At 35.9% G+C, this 17,357-nt stretch overlaps 3 protein-coding genes across 3 annotated transcripts; 1 reads left to right on the top strand and 2 right to left on the bottom strand.

The window, feature by feature from the left end:
• Positions 1–70: 70 nt before the first annotated feature.
• On the bottom strand, positions 71–1,567 carry cptp (ceramide-1-phosphate transfer protein). Its single transcript, XM_039651422.2, has 2 exons — positions 1,266–1,567; positions 71–1,030 (listed from the first exon to the last, which is right to left on the bottom strand). The coding sequence occupies exons 1-2, from the start codon at positions 1,376–1,378 to the stop codon at positions 508–510; spliced, it is 636 nt and encodes a 211-aa protein (XP_039507356.1). The 5' UTR covers positions 1,379–1,567; the 3' UTR covers positions 71–507.
• A 649-nt stretch (positions 1,568–2,216) lies between these two features.
• Positions 2,217–10,492, top strand: ints11 (integrator complex subunit 11). The gene is made up of 17 exons (XM_039652979.2): positions 2,217–2,468; positions 2,872–2,969; positions 3,066–3,139; positions 3,230–3,458; positions 3,713–3,811; positions 3,905–3,939; positions 4,094–4,232; positions 4,345–4,409; positions 4,518–4,707; positions 5,573–5,656; positions 5,781–5,870; positions 6,398–6,560; positions 7,995–8,105; positions 8,258–8,319; positions 8,410–8,552; positions 9,330–9,459; positions 10,366–10,492. Exons 1-17 carry the CDS (start codon positions 2,441–2,443, stop codon positions 10,420–10,422), a joined length of 1,797 nt encoding a protein of 598 aa, XP_039508913.2. The 5' UTR covers positions 2,217–2,440; the 3' UTR covers positions 10,423–10,492.
• A 256-nt stretch (positions 10,493–10,748) lies between these two features.
• On the bottom strand, positions 10,749–11,877 carry LOC120463700 (lysophosphatidic acid receptor 4). Its single transcript, XM_039652980.2, has one exon. The coding sequence runs from the start codon at positions 11,768–11,770 to the stop codon at positions 10,862–10,864; it is 909 nt and encodes a 302-aa protein (XP_039508914.2). The 5' UTR covers positions 11,771–11,877; the 3' UTR covers positions 10,749–10,861.
• Between the last annotated feature and the right edge of the window lie 5,480 nt (positions 11,878–17,357).

Here is a 17,357-nt window from a genome sequence, read left to right as displayed (position 1 = left end):
AAGTTTAAAAAAAATTGTTTGTACTCCTCTAAATGCAAGATATAATATAAGAACAACCATGACAAAAACACAGATTGTATTATATTTAATTATTGCATGCACTGCATATTATATCAACCAAATCTCGCCCTTTGTAGTTTCAGCAAAGACACACATTCAACATGAATACAAGTGAAATAAAATTATCACCAATAAGATAATTAACATAACCTATATATTCAAATATACAGCACTTTAAATTTAAATATATATCATAAACATATTGTAGCTTTACATCCCTATGCTCAAATATATTAAAATATACCCAGCGTTTAATGCCCACTCAGCCAACAAAGTAGTCTAAAATGAGCAGACCCTGCTTAAAATGTGCATTAAATCTGCATATTGCATGTGCCTTTGGCAAAGCAAATGAATGAACCTTTTACAGCCAGACAATAAAATAATAAGTCCATGTTTGTAATGAAGTGAGTATGTCCCACTAAAACTGTATTGCTTAGTGGAAGGAATCTATGGTAACTCCAGGAGGTTGTTCTTGGCATATAAGTCTTCTGTGATCTGGTATACTTCAGAGATGAGGGGCAAAGACTCTCCTAACAGAGCAACCACCTGCACCTGATCTCCCGCATTCATCACATTAAAGAAGGTCTCTCGCCCTGGAAGTGCACAGAAGGCCACACCGACAGCTTTCCGTATGAGCCAGGGGTGGTGCTGAGCCAGAGACTCATTATAGGCATCCGAACACATGACGGAGGTCTTGCTGTCCTCGGCGCTGGTCCGCAGTCTCTCGAGGAAGAGCTCCAGCCAGCGCAGAGCACGATGGAGCCTCAGAAGAGTCCGGCAACCGGATTCTGGGTGGATGCCTCTTTTGGTGAGGTCCACCAGCTCATTTTCCAGCTCATACTTCACCATGGACTGGATGGTGACATAGTGGGATCCATTTTCTCCTGAAAGGAAGTTCTCTAGGATCTGGATTTTGCAGATCACATCCTTGGAGATGAAGGAAAACACATTCCCCAAACTGTTCATGAAGCTGGTATGGAAAAAGAGCAGGCAATTCATTATCAGGCAATCCATATTTAGACAGTATTTTTGTACTTTCATTACTTTTCCAGACATTTGCAATTAGATATTTCTATATATGAACATTAGACACTTTTAAATGGGCAATGACTCTTCCATGAATTAAGATTGATTTATGTGAACTGTACAGGATTTCAAAGTAACCCTAGACCATTATGTAAAACAATAATAAAACACACACCCACCTGACCAGCTCTTTCCATCCTGCTATATAATATTGAATGTAAACCTCCTTATTCTCAGTTAGGCTTGATCTGAATGTTTCTAAAACCCTCTGAAGACTGAATGTATCTGCCATTTTTGTTATTTCTTACTCAATTACCACGAAATAAACGAATGATTTTTTTGGACAAACCCTTATAACAGGGAATTAAAGTCCGTATTTATTAATTCGCAACTATAGCAAGTAAAAAGTATCGTATGTGCTCTTCTTTGGGATCATTTAAAGGCTTTGCTCTCCCTTTGATCCGATGATTTCCTGCTTTCTTTAAGTTACGTAGGCAACATTAGGCCAATCAAATCACATTTTTCATGTCACATGATATAAAAAGTCCATGTGATTGGACGTTGGTTCTTGGCCGTGTTTGGGGAATTTAACCATGACGCATTCACGCAACGACGTGACATTGGACGTCATTCTTTTATGATGCACAAAGTAGTCTTCCATGAGGGGGCGCTTGAGGCGCGTTCAAATATCTGTAGGTTGTCCGCGTCTTATTGGAGACATTTATGCACCACTGAACACTATAATCTTTCAATTAATGAACTCCGCAGATTTTTTTACCTGATAACAAAACATAAATACGGCCCTGAAATCTGAATCAAAATTACTTTTAAAAAAAGTACAGTCTAGAAATCTCAAACGAACATGATTGATCCAAACTCACCAGCGCTGTGAAAAGTAACAGTTAGCACTGTGCACTTTCTGTCTTTGCTTGGCTTTAGTAGCGGTCTAGATATTAATTTACTCCTGAATAATAACCGTGAAAGACTTTAATAGCCATTAAAATGAAAATACACCGTGAATAGTTAAAATAAGATAATTATTATTTAGAATTATAGACAACGGTTGGGCCACTAAGCCACGCCCACAAATGATATGCTTCTCATTTGTTGTTCAATGCTGTGGCGTCATGGCTAAAGTTGTTTAGCTGCTGTGCTAACCTGTTTTACTATTTGAACATATCCACACACTTGTACAATCTTCACAGTTGGTTTACATCCCTTGAAAGTGTACAAGCTGACTAACATGCACCCTCGTGTTCATATCCAGCTAATCTACAGTTAACTTAGAGCTTGACTGTCAGTTTATAACGTTAAACATATAACATTGATTTCTGATCTTTTCAAAGCTGTCAGGATGCCTGAAATCAAAATCACGCCTTTAGGTAAGACGTTTGCTTAATTTTGTAGGTAACATTTCTGAAAAACGTGTATAAATAAGCCATTGTCAAACATGTGATAATATACAATATTAATCAGCATGTTTTTGTGTGTTAATGGTAATTTGCTTATTATACCTTAAAACAACTTATATTACATATGTATATTAGACTTAATATATATCATATAATAATACCATATTGCGTGCATAGGCATTTTGAATGCATTTTGTGTTTGTGTTGTGTGTATAATATATGAGTTCACGTTTCATATCATTATGAATAACTTCATTAGAACTACATTAAAATACCTATATGTATATACATGATTCTATATTATTTAGACGTTATAATTTGATAATATATATCAATGCAGTTCTAAAGTTCTCTTGAATGTGTTTTCTGGCAGGGGCTGGTCAGGACGTCGGCCGTAGCTGTATTCTGGTCTCCATCGGGGGCAAAAACATTATGCTTGACTGCGGGATGCACATGGGTTACAACGATGATGTGCGTTTCAACAGTTCTTGCTACATTCACATAGTGTGTATTTTGAGTATACTTCTGTTGTCTACTAGTCCCTTACCTTTCTGTGTTTCATTTCAGAGACGTTTCCCAGATTTTAGTTACATTACCCAGAACGGTCGCCTCACTGAGTTCTTGGACTGTGTCATTATAAGGTTAGTTTATACTTGATTTGTATCATGTGACGGTTATGTGAGTGGTCCTCCTCTTCATTGTGATTTTTTCCTCCTTTATTTTCCTCTCAGTCATTTCCATCTGGATCACTGCGGTGCTCTTCCCTACATGAGTGAGATGGTGGGTTACGATGGGCCCATCTACATGACCCACCCCACCAAAGCCATCTGTCCCATCCTGCTGGAGGACTTCAGAAAGATCACAGTCGACAAAAAGGGAGAAACCAACTTCTTCACTTCACAGATGATCAAAGACTGTATGAAGAAAGTTGTGCCACTCAACCTCCACCAAACAGTTCAGGTAAAGTTAATTCATTAAAATTACTTTTTTTAATTATTTTAGTTAATTTGTTAATTTAAACAACTTTAGATGTATTGATATAAATAGTTTTAGTAATTTAATATGTATTTTTTTATTGTAACATTTTCCCTATTGGAAATGTTTTAAATAAAATGTAGTTTTTAGCTTCAAATTTAAATGTTGCTAATGTTTTTTTGTTGTTTTTTTTTTGGATAATTTTATCTGACTTGTTTATCTGACCTTGCCCCATCAAGGTAGATGAAGAGCTTGAGATTAAAGCGTACTATGCAGGTCATGTGCTGGGAGCCGCCATGGTTCAAATCAAAGTTGGCTCGGAGTCTGTTGTCTACACAGTGAGTGTTACATGACCTATTGCATACTCTTAAACGTATGATGTTCCAGCTATTGACTTAATTTGCTAATTATATCTAAATCAAATTGTATAGGGTGATTACAACATGACACCAGACAGACATTTGGGGTGAGTAAAATCTCTTTTTGTCACATATTTTATGTAAGTAATTTTTAAAGGGATAGTTAAATAAAAATAAAGTAAATATAAGACATTCGAACGTGTTTAAATTTGAATTTCTGGCTGAACTAACCCATTCAATTCTCTGGCTTTATATACTCAGAGCTGCTTGGATTGACAAATGCCGGCCAGATGTTTTGATATCAGAATCCACGTATGCCACTACGATCAGAGACTCCAAACGCTGCAGGGAAAGAGATTTCCTGAAGAAGGTTCACGAAACAGTGGAAAGAGGAGGCAAGGTAGACACGACTCATCCAATCAGATTTTAGAGCGCTAACTATCATTTTTTAATGTCAGTTCAATCATACAGTACGTTCTCAGACTGTTAATTTCGGTGTCTGTATGTTTTAGGTCTTGATTCCAGTGTTTGCTCTGGGAAGAGCACAGGAACTCTGTATTTTGTTGGAAACATTCTGGTGAGCTTGTAAAATTGCTGCTTCTCACTTTGATAAGCGTGATATATTCTGTATGGAAACTATATTGGCACAGAACGGTGTCTAATTGCTGGTTGTTTACTTTAACAGGGAGAGAATGAATCTGAAAGCACCCATTTATTTCTCCACCGGGCTGACAGAGAAAGCCAATCACTACTACAAACTCTTCATCACCTGGACCAATCAGAAGATCCGCAAGACCTTTGTACAGAGAAACATGTTTGAGTTCAAGCACATCAAAGCCTTTGATCGCTCATATGCTGATAACCCTGGACCAATGGTGAGGTCATTCATATACTCTGCAAGTCTATATTCATGCATTTTTTACAATTATTATTATTGTGCAAAATATACATCACATCAATTATTTCTCATTGTTAAATTAAACATATAGAAACCTTTTAGAACATTAATGAGTGTTCTAAAATAATATCATTACATTTTTTAAATCTGATAATATACTCTGCAATTCTATGTGGCATATTCATGAGTTTCTTTATTGTTAAATTAATAATAATATTATATTATGCAACATATTTTATTATCCATTATTATTTCTTATTATTAAATGACACATGTAGAGACCTTTTAGGATATTAATTAATATTCTGTTTTTAATTATTCAATTGTTAATATTCTTAAATTAATAATAATCAAGAAAGTTTTTTTTTATCTGATTATTGAGATACTTTGATAATTTATATACTATTATTATTATGACTGCTGCTTTATGCATTCTTATTGTTATTAATATTAACTGATACATGCACAAACCTTTGCTAGAATATTTAACATGAACATTTTCTTTAAATCCTATTTTCCTTTATTTAATACAATAATTAAATGTCATATTAAATATGTGCGTATAACTTTAATATTTTAAAAGATTTTCCACATCTATCAAAGAATAAATCGGTGAACAAATCTGAACTCGAGTCGTTTTGGTGATCAAAATCAAAAGATTTGAGATTCGATTCGACTCGATTCCCAAGAACTGCCTCAGAATCGAAAAACTGATTCTTTTTACGAAGACATTAACTTTGTAGCCATTTCTGTTCTTATAGCATTCAAAAAGACTTGTTGTGAAGTGAAACAAATGAGTGCATGATGAAAGCGTCCAGAGACTTTGATATCTGTTCCATCAGGTTGTGTTCGCCACCCCTGGAATGTTGCATGCTGGGCAGTCTTTACAGATATTCAAGAAATGGGCCGGGAATGAAAAGAACATGGTAAGAAACCTTATGAAACTGCAGAAGGTGTTACTGCTAAACATCAGCTCATCCAATGCCCGTTCAAGCTCATAGCGTCTCATCAAAAGAGAAAATATATGAGTTTATTGTATTTGTTTTTCAGGTCATCATGCCAGGATACTGTGTGCAAGGCACTGTGGGACACAAGATCCTGAATGGACAGAAGAAACTGGAGATAGAGGGAAGACAAACGGTAAGTAGCACAAACACAGATTTTAATTGACCTTCACTAGATGGCATCAGAGAACTTTAGTAGTACTCTAACTGGAGAAATGTAGTCCACCTATTGTCCACCGTTTCCCTTAATTTTCATAAAAATCTGCCATTTTTACCTTCCTTGACCAAACCAAAAGTTTATTTGTATGTTAAACCTCTATATTTCACGTCTGAATCTCTGTTCGGTTACTTGTCAAAACAATACCCAAGTAACTCAAGTACTCATGGTTTATGTTAGTGCAAAAAAGGCATTGAAAAGAGTAGTTAGTGTTTATTAATTGTCAGCCCAGAGTTTTTTAGTCTCTTACTTGTATTGTAAAAACATTATAGTAACGGGTTTCATTTTGTATTTAACATGTTAATTGACACGCAATATTAAAACCATAATATCCATAACTTTGATCACAAAATATAAAAATCTATCAGCACATAATGGTTGAAGTATTCGACTACCCGAATAGTCTATGCAAGCCCTTGTCTCATATGTAGTGTGTGTGTGTTTAGTTGGAGGTGAAGCTGCAGGTGGAGTACATGTCCTTCAGTGCTCACGCCGACGCCAAAGGCATCATGCAGTTGATCCGCATGGCAGAACCCAGGAACATACTGCTGGTGCACGGAGAGGCCAAGAAAATGGAGTTCCTCAAAGACAAGATCGAACAGGAGTTCAGTAAGTCTACAACTTCTCAAAATGTATTGTATGGTTTTTAACTGCAGACTGCTTTATTATCACTCATTTCCAGTTCTGTGATTTATTCATGGGCGGTAAGTAACGTGAGGAATCAGATTACTTTTTCCATGTAACTAGCAAAGTAACTCATTACTTTGAAACTTACAACAAAATATCTGAGTTACTTTTTCAAATAAGTAAAATGTTTTCCCATTAATGCACTGAGATCTCTCCTGTCCCCGTGTTGAGAGAAATCAGGGGTAAGTGCTGAGTGTAAAGTTTAAACCATAGAGACAGTAAAAAAATATGGATGTAGTGTCCGTGACGTCACCCGTAGGTTTCTGAAGAGCATTTTTGAAGACCAAAGTGTCCTGAACCAGTCGTCAGGGCAGGGGGTGGAGATGGGTAGGATTAAGGGTGGGGTTGGAGACCAGGGGGTGGAGATGGGTAGGTTTAGGTATATGTAAGGTGGGAGGAGCTGGATTTGGATCCAACTCCTCCCCCTGGATTTCATGTTCTGCAGTAAGGACCATCTCAAGGCCATTTTAACGTTGGGGATATTTGGGATTGACTCTCTTTTGGAGCCTGTCTTTAGCCAGTCTCTACCTCTTGGTGTAAACATGATGGTTATTGTAGTTCTAGACTTAATGTCAACATTCATTTACTCACACAAAAACAGATTTAGTGTTTCTCAAAATGAAATGCCAACTCAAAATATTACACAAACCTGCAATAATTAAATGTTAAAAACATAAAAATATACTTTATGTACTTAATCTCACTTTGTGAACCAATGTTTTTGCTGCTGACCTTCGATGATCCATTTCAACCGTACTAATAAGCAAATATAACTTTAATTCGCCCCTTTAGTGAACAGGCATGAGTTTGCATTTCCTTCAGCCTATGGCTTATTTAAGTATTAGAAAAAGTAACAAAAAAGGAATTTAAGTGCAAAACTTTCCATAAAAAGTAACTACAAGATGAGGACTCTCCCACTTATTGATCAATGTTAGATGTGATTGTCATTTGGGGTTTTGTTTTGTAGTTATGTACGGACCACGAACATGTCAGAATTTCATTATTGGCTACGTATGTTTATTTATTTATTTATTTTTTGGATTATTATTGATATTGTTGTCTTGACTTGTATGTTGTATGTCATTTATCGTTATATTTATTTTGGCGGAATGGGTTATTGTGGGGGTAAAGCTTTAACTTTGATTGTATCTGCTTTATGGTAATGCTTTCTGTTAATGCTTTGAAAAAGTTGATAAATAAATCTATAAAAAAAAAAAAAAAAGCAAGTAACACAACCAGTTATTTTTTAGGGAGCAACGCTATATTGTAGCATACGATCAGTGAAATAGTTTACTTTTCAGTGTTTGATATATATTCTCTTCTGAAATAAACTGCAATTTGTTTTACCCAATGTAGGTGTTAGTTGCTATATGCCGGCCAATGGAGAGACGACGACCGTAGTGACGAACCCCAGCGTCCCCGTGGACATCTCGCTCAACCTGCTGAAGAGAGAAATGGCTCTCGGAGGTGATCTTTGACACGTACACCACTGAATGCTTTATTTGACCTGTCTACAGACACGCCATCATGACTTTTCTGTCCTGTGGTTAGGGGGTCTTGTACTTTCTGCTTTTCTATCTATAGATATAAATATACATATACATGAAACTTTCTCACAGGTCCATTGCCTGATCCTAAAAGACCTCGCACCATGCACGGGACATTAATAATGAAGGACAATGTAAGTCAACATACCTCTTTTGGTTGATTTTAATCAATTTATTTAATCATTTTGGATGTCTATAATTCCCTGTTTTCTGAATGTGTGCAGAGTCTGCGGCTGGTTTCTCCAGAGCAGGCTCTCAAAGAGCTGGGCCTCAGTGAACATCAGCTGCGCTTCACCTGCCGCGTGACGCTCCACGACCCCCACAGTGACACCGACACACTCAACCGAATCTACACACACCTCAAGAGGTCAGCAAACAATACCACACACACACAGACTTTCCTTTTGCTAAATTGATGCAGCTTATTATACCCCCTCACCCATATGCAACAGGGTTGTTATTGTTAAGTAATGTATTGTTAAATACTTTTTTTTAATTATGAATTGAAATAAAGTAAAATATAAATATTAATTTAAAATTTTAATAAAAATAAATTAAACCTAAATAAATAGTAATATAAAAATGTCTAAAATATAAACTAAATTAGAATTTTAAATAGTAAACTGTAAAAATTAAAGATATTTCAAAATATTAATACAACTATAATGAATAAATAATACTAAAATAACTCGGTAATGAATGTAAATGTAAAATTCGGTAATGATTCGGTATGTAAATTCGGTAATGAAGAAAATTCCGCCTTGAAGGTCACATTTTTCCAAGTCTGCAGGCGGTGTGACATCACTGAGTCATTTGTGAAGTGATTTACAAGTGAAAAGGAGATTCATGTAAACAGGGCTTCAAACTGCAGCTAAATTGGTCGCAAATGCTGGCTGGCTAGCTAGCTAGACAGACAGACAGATATCCAGACAGATTTATAGTACACTATTATATTTGTAGTCTTGATCCTTGGTTGATGACATTCAGGTGGGTCATTGCACCCAAACGCTTGCCCTCAGTAAACAAGGCTGTTACCGCTCTAGCCACGGTGTAAATGTCAGCGCTTGTGGACAAATACTGAGGGAGGTTTGTGCTTTCCTAAAGGTTTCACTAAAAGTCAAGTCTAATTTTCCATCTCTTTCAGCGTATTGAAAAGTTACAGCATCCAGCACGTCCCTGACGGCACCGTAATCGTGGAATCCATCGTTATTAAAGTGACGTCCTCGGCCGAGGAGCCCAACCTCAAAGCCATTCTGCTTTCTTGGAGCTATCAGGTAAACAATCATCTCCACCGATACCCTTTCTGATTTAATAGGGGTTATTTAGTGTTCAAATGTAACGACTTATTTTTAAAGGTGAGGAATAACATAATAAAGTCCCGACGAGCTGGCTGGCGCCTTGCATGGGTGACACCGCCGTCGGTGTATGAATGGGTGAATGTGAGGCAAATATAAAGTACTTTGGTGGTCTATGAAAGCGCTATATAAATGCAGTCCATTTACCATTTAAAGTCGTATATGTTTTTGGGTTGGCATTTGTGGAAAACTTCAGTTGTTTTCTCTGCGTGTGGTCAAGACAGTTGGTCTAGTGGAATTTACAGCATCTCGCCGCTTGAGGGAAAATTTTTGCCCTTATGTTTCCAAACAGACATGGGTTGCATTCAGGGCCGGGTATTGCCAACTCACAGCACAATAAATGTCACCATCTATTATGCTGCAGGGCTTCTCCGATATCACACCTCAAACTGCAACATACGTTTAGTGCTTATAGAGATCTTTTTTCTTTTGACTTTATTCAGGAGTAATGAGGCTGAAAATTCAACTTTGCATCACAGGAATAAATAAGTGTAATATGTGCACACACACAAGACTTCTTTTAAAAAACCCAAGCCTTTAAACACATATTAATTAGTGCTGTCGAATAGATAAATCATAATAAATCACGATTAATCGCATCTAACATAAGTGTAGAAGTGTGTGTAGAACAAACTTTTTATGTTAGATGTTATCCCATAATATTAGTAATAAGTAAGTTCTTGATTAGTTTAACTCATATTCTAATTTGTATAGTGCTATTCACACAATAATTTTCTTTTTTGATAGATTTTAAATGTTAGGTTTTGAAATGTATCATGTTAACCTGTTTGTTATATTGTTCAAAACTGTTTTTGTCTTCCTCAGGATGAAGAATTGGGCAGTTTCTTGTCTACGCTGTTGAAGAAAGGTCTGCCTTCCTGACTGGTGATACTGATTTGACGTTTGTCTTTGAAAAAAAAATAATAAAGATTTGTTTTGTTTTTTTAAGTAACATTCAGAAGGCTGTCATTTGTGAAAAATATATTTATTTCTTTGATTTTGAAACAAAAAAAACAGTCTTTTCATTCGTATGTGCTTTTCTACATCTACTGATATAAATGCACAAGTTCAATGATATTTACACACTATTACTAAACGCCAAAACTGCATAAACAACTGACTCAGCCTAGCAGGCAAGATCATTTCAAATATTGGCAAATGTAGCGGTTATTTTGCTGTTATATAATTAAAAAAATACAGTCATTGTTTATTTTTGCATTGTATTAGTACAAAACCTGACTCCAGTCACATCAAGTCACATTAGTCACCTTGTCTTGCCCTAAAAACAAATAGTCTCTGTCAGAATGAAGCCTTCAGAAGCTTAAAAACCCTTGGAAATGGAATAAACGCCCCTTTTCTTCTTCAGCCTCAGTCTTTTGAACGACCACTTGTAGTGTCCGGTTGCAAAGTAGTACAATATCGGGTCCAGGAGGCTGTTTAGACTGACCAGAGCCATGGTCACCCTACGGAGGATGAACACACAGTCATTATGTTGGTCGTGTCTCAAGCGGGACAGGAGGTACACTAGATGCATGACATGATAAGGCAGGAAACACAGAACGGTGATGGCCAGGATGGCGTAGATGACCTTCCGTGCCCCGCGGGCGGTGGAGTTGTTGATCCGGGCGATGCGGCGGGCCACGATGGGGTAACACACCAGGATAACCACGGAAGGCACAAGAGACCCGAAAATGAGACTGCATATGCTGTAGGGTGCCAAGTCGTCCCATTCTTGTGAAGTGAAGCCCTCAAAGCACATGTTCTCTCTAGATGACAATGGGCACGTTAGCATGAAGGCCAAAATGGCCGTCCCAGAGACCAACCACACGGCGGCGCTCACCAGCGCGGTGAGACTGGTGTTGCGGAGCCTCAGGTAGGTGTGAGGGTGGACGGTGGCGATGTAGCGGTCCACACAGATGCAGGTCATGAAGGTGATGCTGATGTAGATGTTGGCGAAGAAGACCGTGCCGGTGATGCGACACATGGTGACGCCGAATATCCAGTTGCTGTCGTTCAGATGGTAGTGGATGCGAAACGGCAAGGCGAAAAGGAAAAGCGTGTCGGCCACCGCCAGGTTAATGATGTATATGTTCGATGGAGATCTCTGTTTGACTTTAAAGATGAAGTAGTACAAAGCTCCGAGATTTCCTATCAGTCCAAAAAACAAGACCAGGCTGTAGACTGGTGTGAAGAGGTAGCGCTGGAAAAGCAAAAAGGTGCCGTTTTCCATGATGTCGTTTGTTGGATTTGGAGATTTGCTCACATCAACTCTTAATATGACTTGCTAGAATTTAAATAAATGATCCACTGTTCATTGTTTCGGGAACTGGCCTGATTTTCATTTCCCTGTCAGGAGGAAGGTCAACGTCTGTGAGTTTCTGTTGTGGAAAAGAAATCATATTAGTGACATTGATCATTTGACTTATTGAAGCTCTTTGAAACATCTTGAAGAACATTGCATAAGCTTGGCAACTGTGTCTTAAGAGCTAGTTTGAATAACTGTACTTTTCCATTTCAAATGGAAAGACTGATCTACCTTTTCATAGTACTACTGATATTAAAAAGTTAGGACCAGTTTTGAAGAAATATTTAGATGACAAACTATTAAGCCTAGTTTAAGAAGTTCACGCAACCGGCCACAGATTTACTTCGTTTCGGTTTAAGTGCTGCTTTCATTTCTTAACGCACATATCGTTCACGTTTTGTGGCTATACTTTTCATTTCCAGTACATTTTGAGGTAAACATTGTGCAAGTGCTGTTGATTGAGCTTAACTCAAACTAAACATGGAATATTTAACTTTTTTTAAAAAAAAAATCTGTTCTTAAATCCATGTTCATTTCTTAATTCAACTTTTCACTTAAAAAATGTATGCTAATTTTTACAATTTGAAAAATATTATATTAGGCAGATATGTAAATAGGCATATGCCACAAGTTTTTTCATGTACTTACAAGACTTGAAGAAGTTTCCTTGAAGAAGACTTTGAATTACCGTGAAAACACGGTAATTTTTATATGAAGTGAAGAGTGAAAGCTGTTGCTCTGTCGCTGGTGGAAACTTATTGAGAATGTGGTTTGATGCAGTGATGAGAATAGACACAGGAAATCCAGAAAGTGCAACCTTCCCCCGGTGTTTTGAGGGCGACGTGGGGTACATGCAAACATTTCACCATGTGGAAATTGTGCATTTATTGTTCCACCCGTACTGTATCTGAGTGTCTAGTTATTTAAAGGCTCTTGTGTTGAATTAGTCACTTTTGACATTGAAGGGGTGTCTCACAGAGTTAATGTACACACAGATGAGCAGAAATATACGGGGAAATGTATTTAAAATAAAAATACAAAAAAAAAAATGTCAATACAAAAAAAAAATACTTCACAGTTTAGCTAAGTGAATAAGAGTTATTTTTCATGGCATATTGCACTTTGAAAAGCTCTCTTAACGCTCTTTATTACTCATTCGTCCATGTTTATTACCCTGAAGTGTAAATAGCTCATACCCACTAAAAGCGGTATGGATATATTTGCATATATTACACGATATAGAAAAAGTTTAATTATTCACACTTTATCATTTCACACACTCCAAGCAAACATTATATTTAAACTGCTAGTACAACCAAAAATGTTAAATCTGTCATTAATTAGCCTACTCATATGACCCTTACTCATTGTCTGGTGTCGTTTAAAGCCCTTTGAAGCTGCACTGAAACTCATTTGGACCTTAACCGTTTGGTTCCCATTGAAGTCCATTATATGGAGAAAATCCTGGAATGTTTTCATCAAAAACCTTAATTTATTTTCGACTGAAGAAAGAAAGACGTGGACATGGGGGGTGAGTAAATTATCAACAAAAGTTGTTTTTTTTTTTTTTTTTTTTTTTAGTGAACTAACTTACTCCTTTAAGACTGACTTCTCAACGGTATTTTCCCCTTTGCCAGTGCTCTTTTATTCCTTAATGTTTACTAAATGTAAATCTGAATTATCCGTTTTAACCTTAATCAACAAGTAGAGTCGACCATGACAACCTCACATTGTCTGTTAGGCTATCTTATTCCTTATGTTATGGATGTAGAAAATTCGCTCACAGGAAGAGATGGAGTCGTTCAGCTGCAGCTCACGTGCATGAAAGTTGGGCTAGTTAACGTTATCTGAAATACTGCCTATCTATCTCTAAATGTACAGTGAGTAAGAGCTCCTTAGCAGATATCCGTAGTCGGTCAGCAGTAATTGGTTGTATTTATACTGCTTTTGTGTTTTTTGTTCATCTTTAGTTGAGTTTTGCTAATCTAAATCTGTCAATTTCATTTTTCGGATGTCATATTTTGCATTTGGACACAAGATGGCGCATAAACACTTATCATTTTAAAGGCTTATATTTTTATTTTATTTTTTATTTTAATTTTCAGCTACTATTGGAGTTGAACAAATAATTTTAACATGATTTTTCTAATAATAATAATAATAAAATGTATGGATTATGTTGCTTCAGCCACTATCAATCAGACAACAAAAGGTATGTAGCAGGTTTTTCACAAAATTTGGATCATGTTGATCATTTGTAGGCCTTAGAAATATGTGTATGGGATATGATACAGCTGGCTTTATAGGGTTAACATAAAAACTGTTAATTTAGTAGCCATGTACAAACTCATGAGGACAATAAATCTTATGTAGGATTCTTTACAAACCATCTGACTGAATGAAACTGAATTGGCTGAGTTTGCTGCACTGAAGTTTGAATCAGAGAGGACAAGAATGAGATTTGTGTTTTGGTTGAAGGGCGGCGTTGTGTCCGATGGCCTTTATGTAGTGATAAATGCATTCACTGACTACAAGCCCATCACATTCCTCTATTCCTGTGGCATTCATTTCGTTGCCATTGAGGAATATATAAACTGGAGTCTGAAAAGCGCAGAATTTTTTATGGTTTGCATTTCAGCATTTGATTATTTGATATTACAGGATAAAAAGTGTATGAATCAAGTTAGCCAGGAAACTATGCGTTGTTGACCATTATAATAACATGAAATAACATGGTTTGGAATTATCTCCAATGAATAGGCTTTCTTCTCTTTGACTTTGGCAAATGCATTATTGAATTGAAATGAATTATACAAATAAATTTGAACTAAATTGAATTGTGTGAAATGACAATTTACGTTAAAATATATATACAGTAGTTTCTTCTGGAAAGAAATATAAGTAACACTTAAAGCCTTTATATATAATGCATTAATAAAAGTATTTTTAATGCATTAACCTTTTAATGCACATTATAATGCATTGTATGATCTTGTAAATAATTGAAACCACAGTTATAATACATTCAATTACTTATCTATATTTAGAAAAGCACATGACAAACAACTAATTTCAGAAAATATTGTAATGCATTTAAGTTTTAATAAAAAATATATAATGCTGCATTACAACATACATTACTTTTTAAAGTGTTGCAAAAAAAATGTCATGTGCATCAATGCAATGAAACATGCATTTTAACATAAAAAATGAATTCTTGAAGCAAACATAATATTTTTGAGATTTGTCAGCTGTTATTAGGGTTATTTATGAAATAACTGCTTTTCTCTAAGTCATGCTGCAAGGCAGGATGTTTGCATTGCACTGCACAAAATCATGCAACAGTAAAACACATGGATGATCTCTGATGCATTGATCTGTAATGTGCTGTATGACGTGACCTTTGGACAAATCCACTGTCCTCTTCCAGCATCTCAAGGACAAATGAAATCAGGAGAACATAATTGTTGAATCGCAGGAAAATTGAAAGTAAGCAGCAGAGCAGTCATTTTCCATAAATGTGAGTAGAATGTTTAATGGAGAGTTCATTGAATTGGGGATCTGACCTATTAAATAGGAGCAGATGGTGTTTCCCATCCTCACCACCTGCTCAAGAGAAGCTTAGAGTTTGATGGAAACCATGTGAGGTCAGATGTTTATTTGGCTTGTAGAGAGTCAACACGCTTGTAAAGATCCATTCAAACACTAGAAGCAACAAATTGCTTTAGTGTAGTGTAGTTTGAGCTTGTCTTATAGAAACAGACAGCGTCAATCACCGTTTCACAGTGTGACCGTATGCAAGCTTGGCAAATTTCTTTCTCAGTATTGTAAACTGAGATAAACTAACAATTCTGACTTTTTTCGCAAGTGTATCTCCACAATTCTGACATTCCTAATTGAATTTGTGAGATATGAACTCACAGTTCGCACTTTTTCCTACAGTATCTCACAATTCGGATTTTTTTTTCTATCAGAATTGCGAGTTCAGATCTCGTATTGACTGTACACATGACAGTGTGCAACAATTCTTTCAAAATATACACTGTAAAAGAAAATTAGGTAACACTTTACACTAATAAGCATTAATTCATACTTAATGCAAAGATAATAATGAGTTAATGTATGACTCGTGAAGAACTAAACCATTAATTATTACTGCATCAGCAACTAATAAAGAGTCTATATGATTAATAGATTAAGTAATGAATTGCTATTAATTAAATGTGTCATCATGTATTAATTCATATTAATAATATTTTTAGGGCCGTCAAACAATTAATCGCGATTAATCACATCCAAAATAAAAGTTTGTGTTTACATAATATATGTCGGTGCACTGTGTATAATTATTTTGTATATATATAAATCACACATGCTTGTATACTGTATATTTAAGAAATATTTTCAAGTATATACTATATTTATATATAATTTATATTATAAATATTTTATAATTTATATTTTTTCTTAAATATACATGCATGTTTGTGTATTTATATATATATATATACACACAAAATAATTATATACAGTACACAGACATATATTATGTAAACACAAACTTTTATTTTGGATGTGATTAATCGCGATTAATTGTTTGACAGCCCTACATATTTTATTAACTAATAGTGTAAATAAATTTGTTAATCACCACAATTAGTCAACGCTATGCACTTCAACTTCCAGTTGTCTGCTTCAATTAATCATTAACTAATGATTTGCAAATCTATCAATATGACTTGTTGAGGCACATGACTATTAACTCTTTCCCCGCCAAACACGGAATTTTCCGTGTTTAATGAAAAAACGCATCTGCGCCAAACACGGAATTTTCCGGGTATCCGTGTTTTAGGTGGTATACGGTAAGGAAGACCCGCGCGCATGTCCTGAATGATTGCGCAACTCTTTGATCAGAGAAACAGATTGCAATCGTCTCAAACAGTGGAGTAGTGAGAATGTATCAGACAGACAATGCAGAGGTATATGGCTGAAGTACTGGAGGTTAATGGACTCGGAGTCCGATCACTCTTTATTTGATAATTCTGAATCTGATCGGGACGAAGTAGTCAGTGAGAGAGAGATGCACATGTTGTCACAGAAAGTTCTAGCCATGGACGTGACGCAGATAGATCGTATAATATTATGACACTATAATATGTATGTGTGTGTGCAGGCATTTAATGTGTGGCTGTCTAAATATGAAGGTGTAATTGTCAAATTATTTCTCTCTTTGTGCACATTTACCACATTGTAATATGTATTTGTGTGTATGTGTGTGTGAGTGTGTCTAGGCCTGTTTATTGTAATTCCAATTATTCATTATTCACAGGTAGAACACAGAGAGGCAGAGGCAGAAGTTTTATTGCAAAAGTTACATTTCCCTTACATCCTGGGAAATTTGATATATTTTACATTTATTTTATGTTTTTAATTTATTTTGGAAAGTTTTATATATGAAGGAAACAACATCTGAATGTATTCTGCTTTTAAATGCACTTGTTTGATAAAAATA

Source organism: Pimephales promelas, chromosome 20 (genome assembly GCF_988280905.1).
Source record: "Pimephales promelas chromosome 20, fPimPro1.hap1.1, whole genome shotgun sequence".
Classification (NCBI taxonomy): Eukaryota; Metazoa; Chordata; class Actinopteri; order Cypriniformes; family Leuciscidae; genus Pimephales; species Pimephales promelas.
Note: the sequence above shows the minus strand (reverse complement) of the source record. Positions and strands in the feature narration are given on the sequence as shown.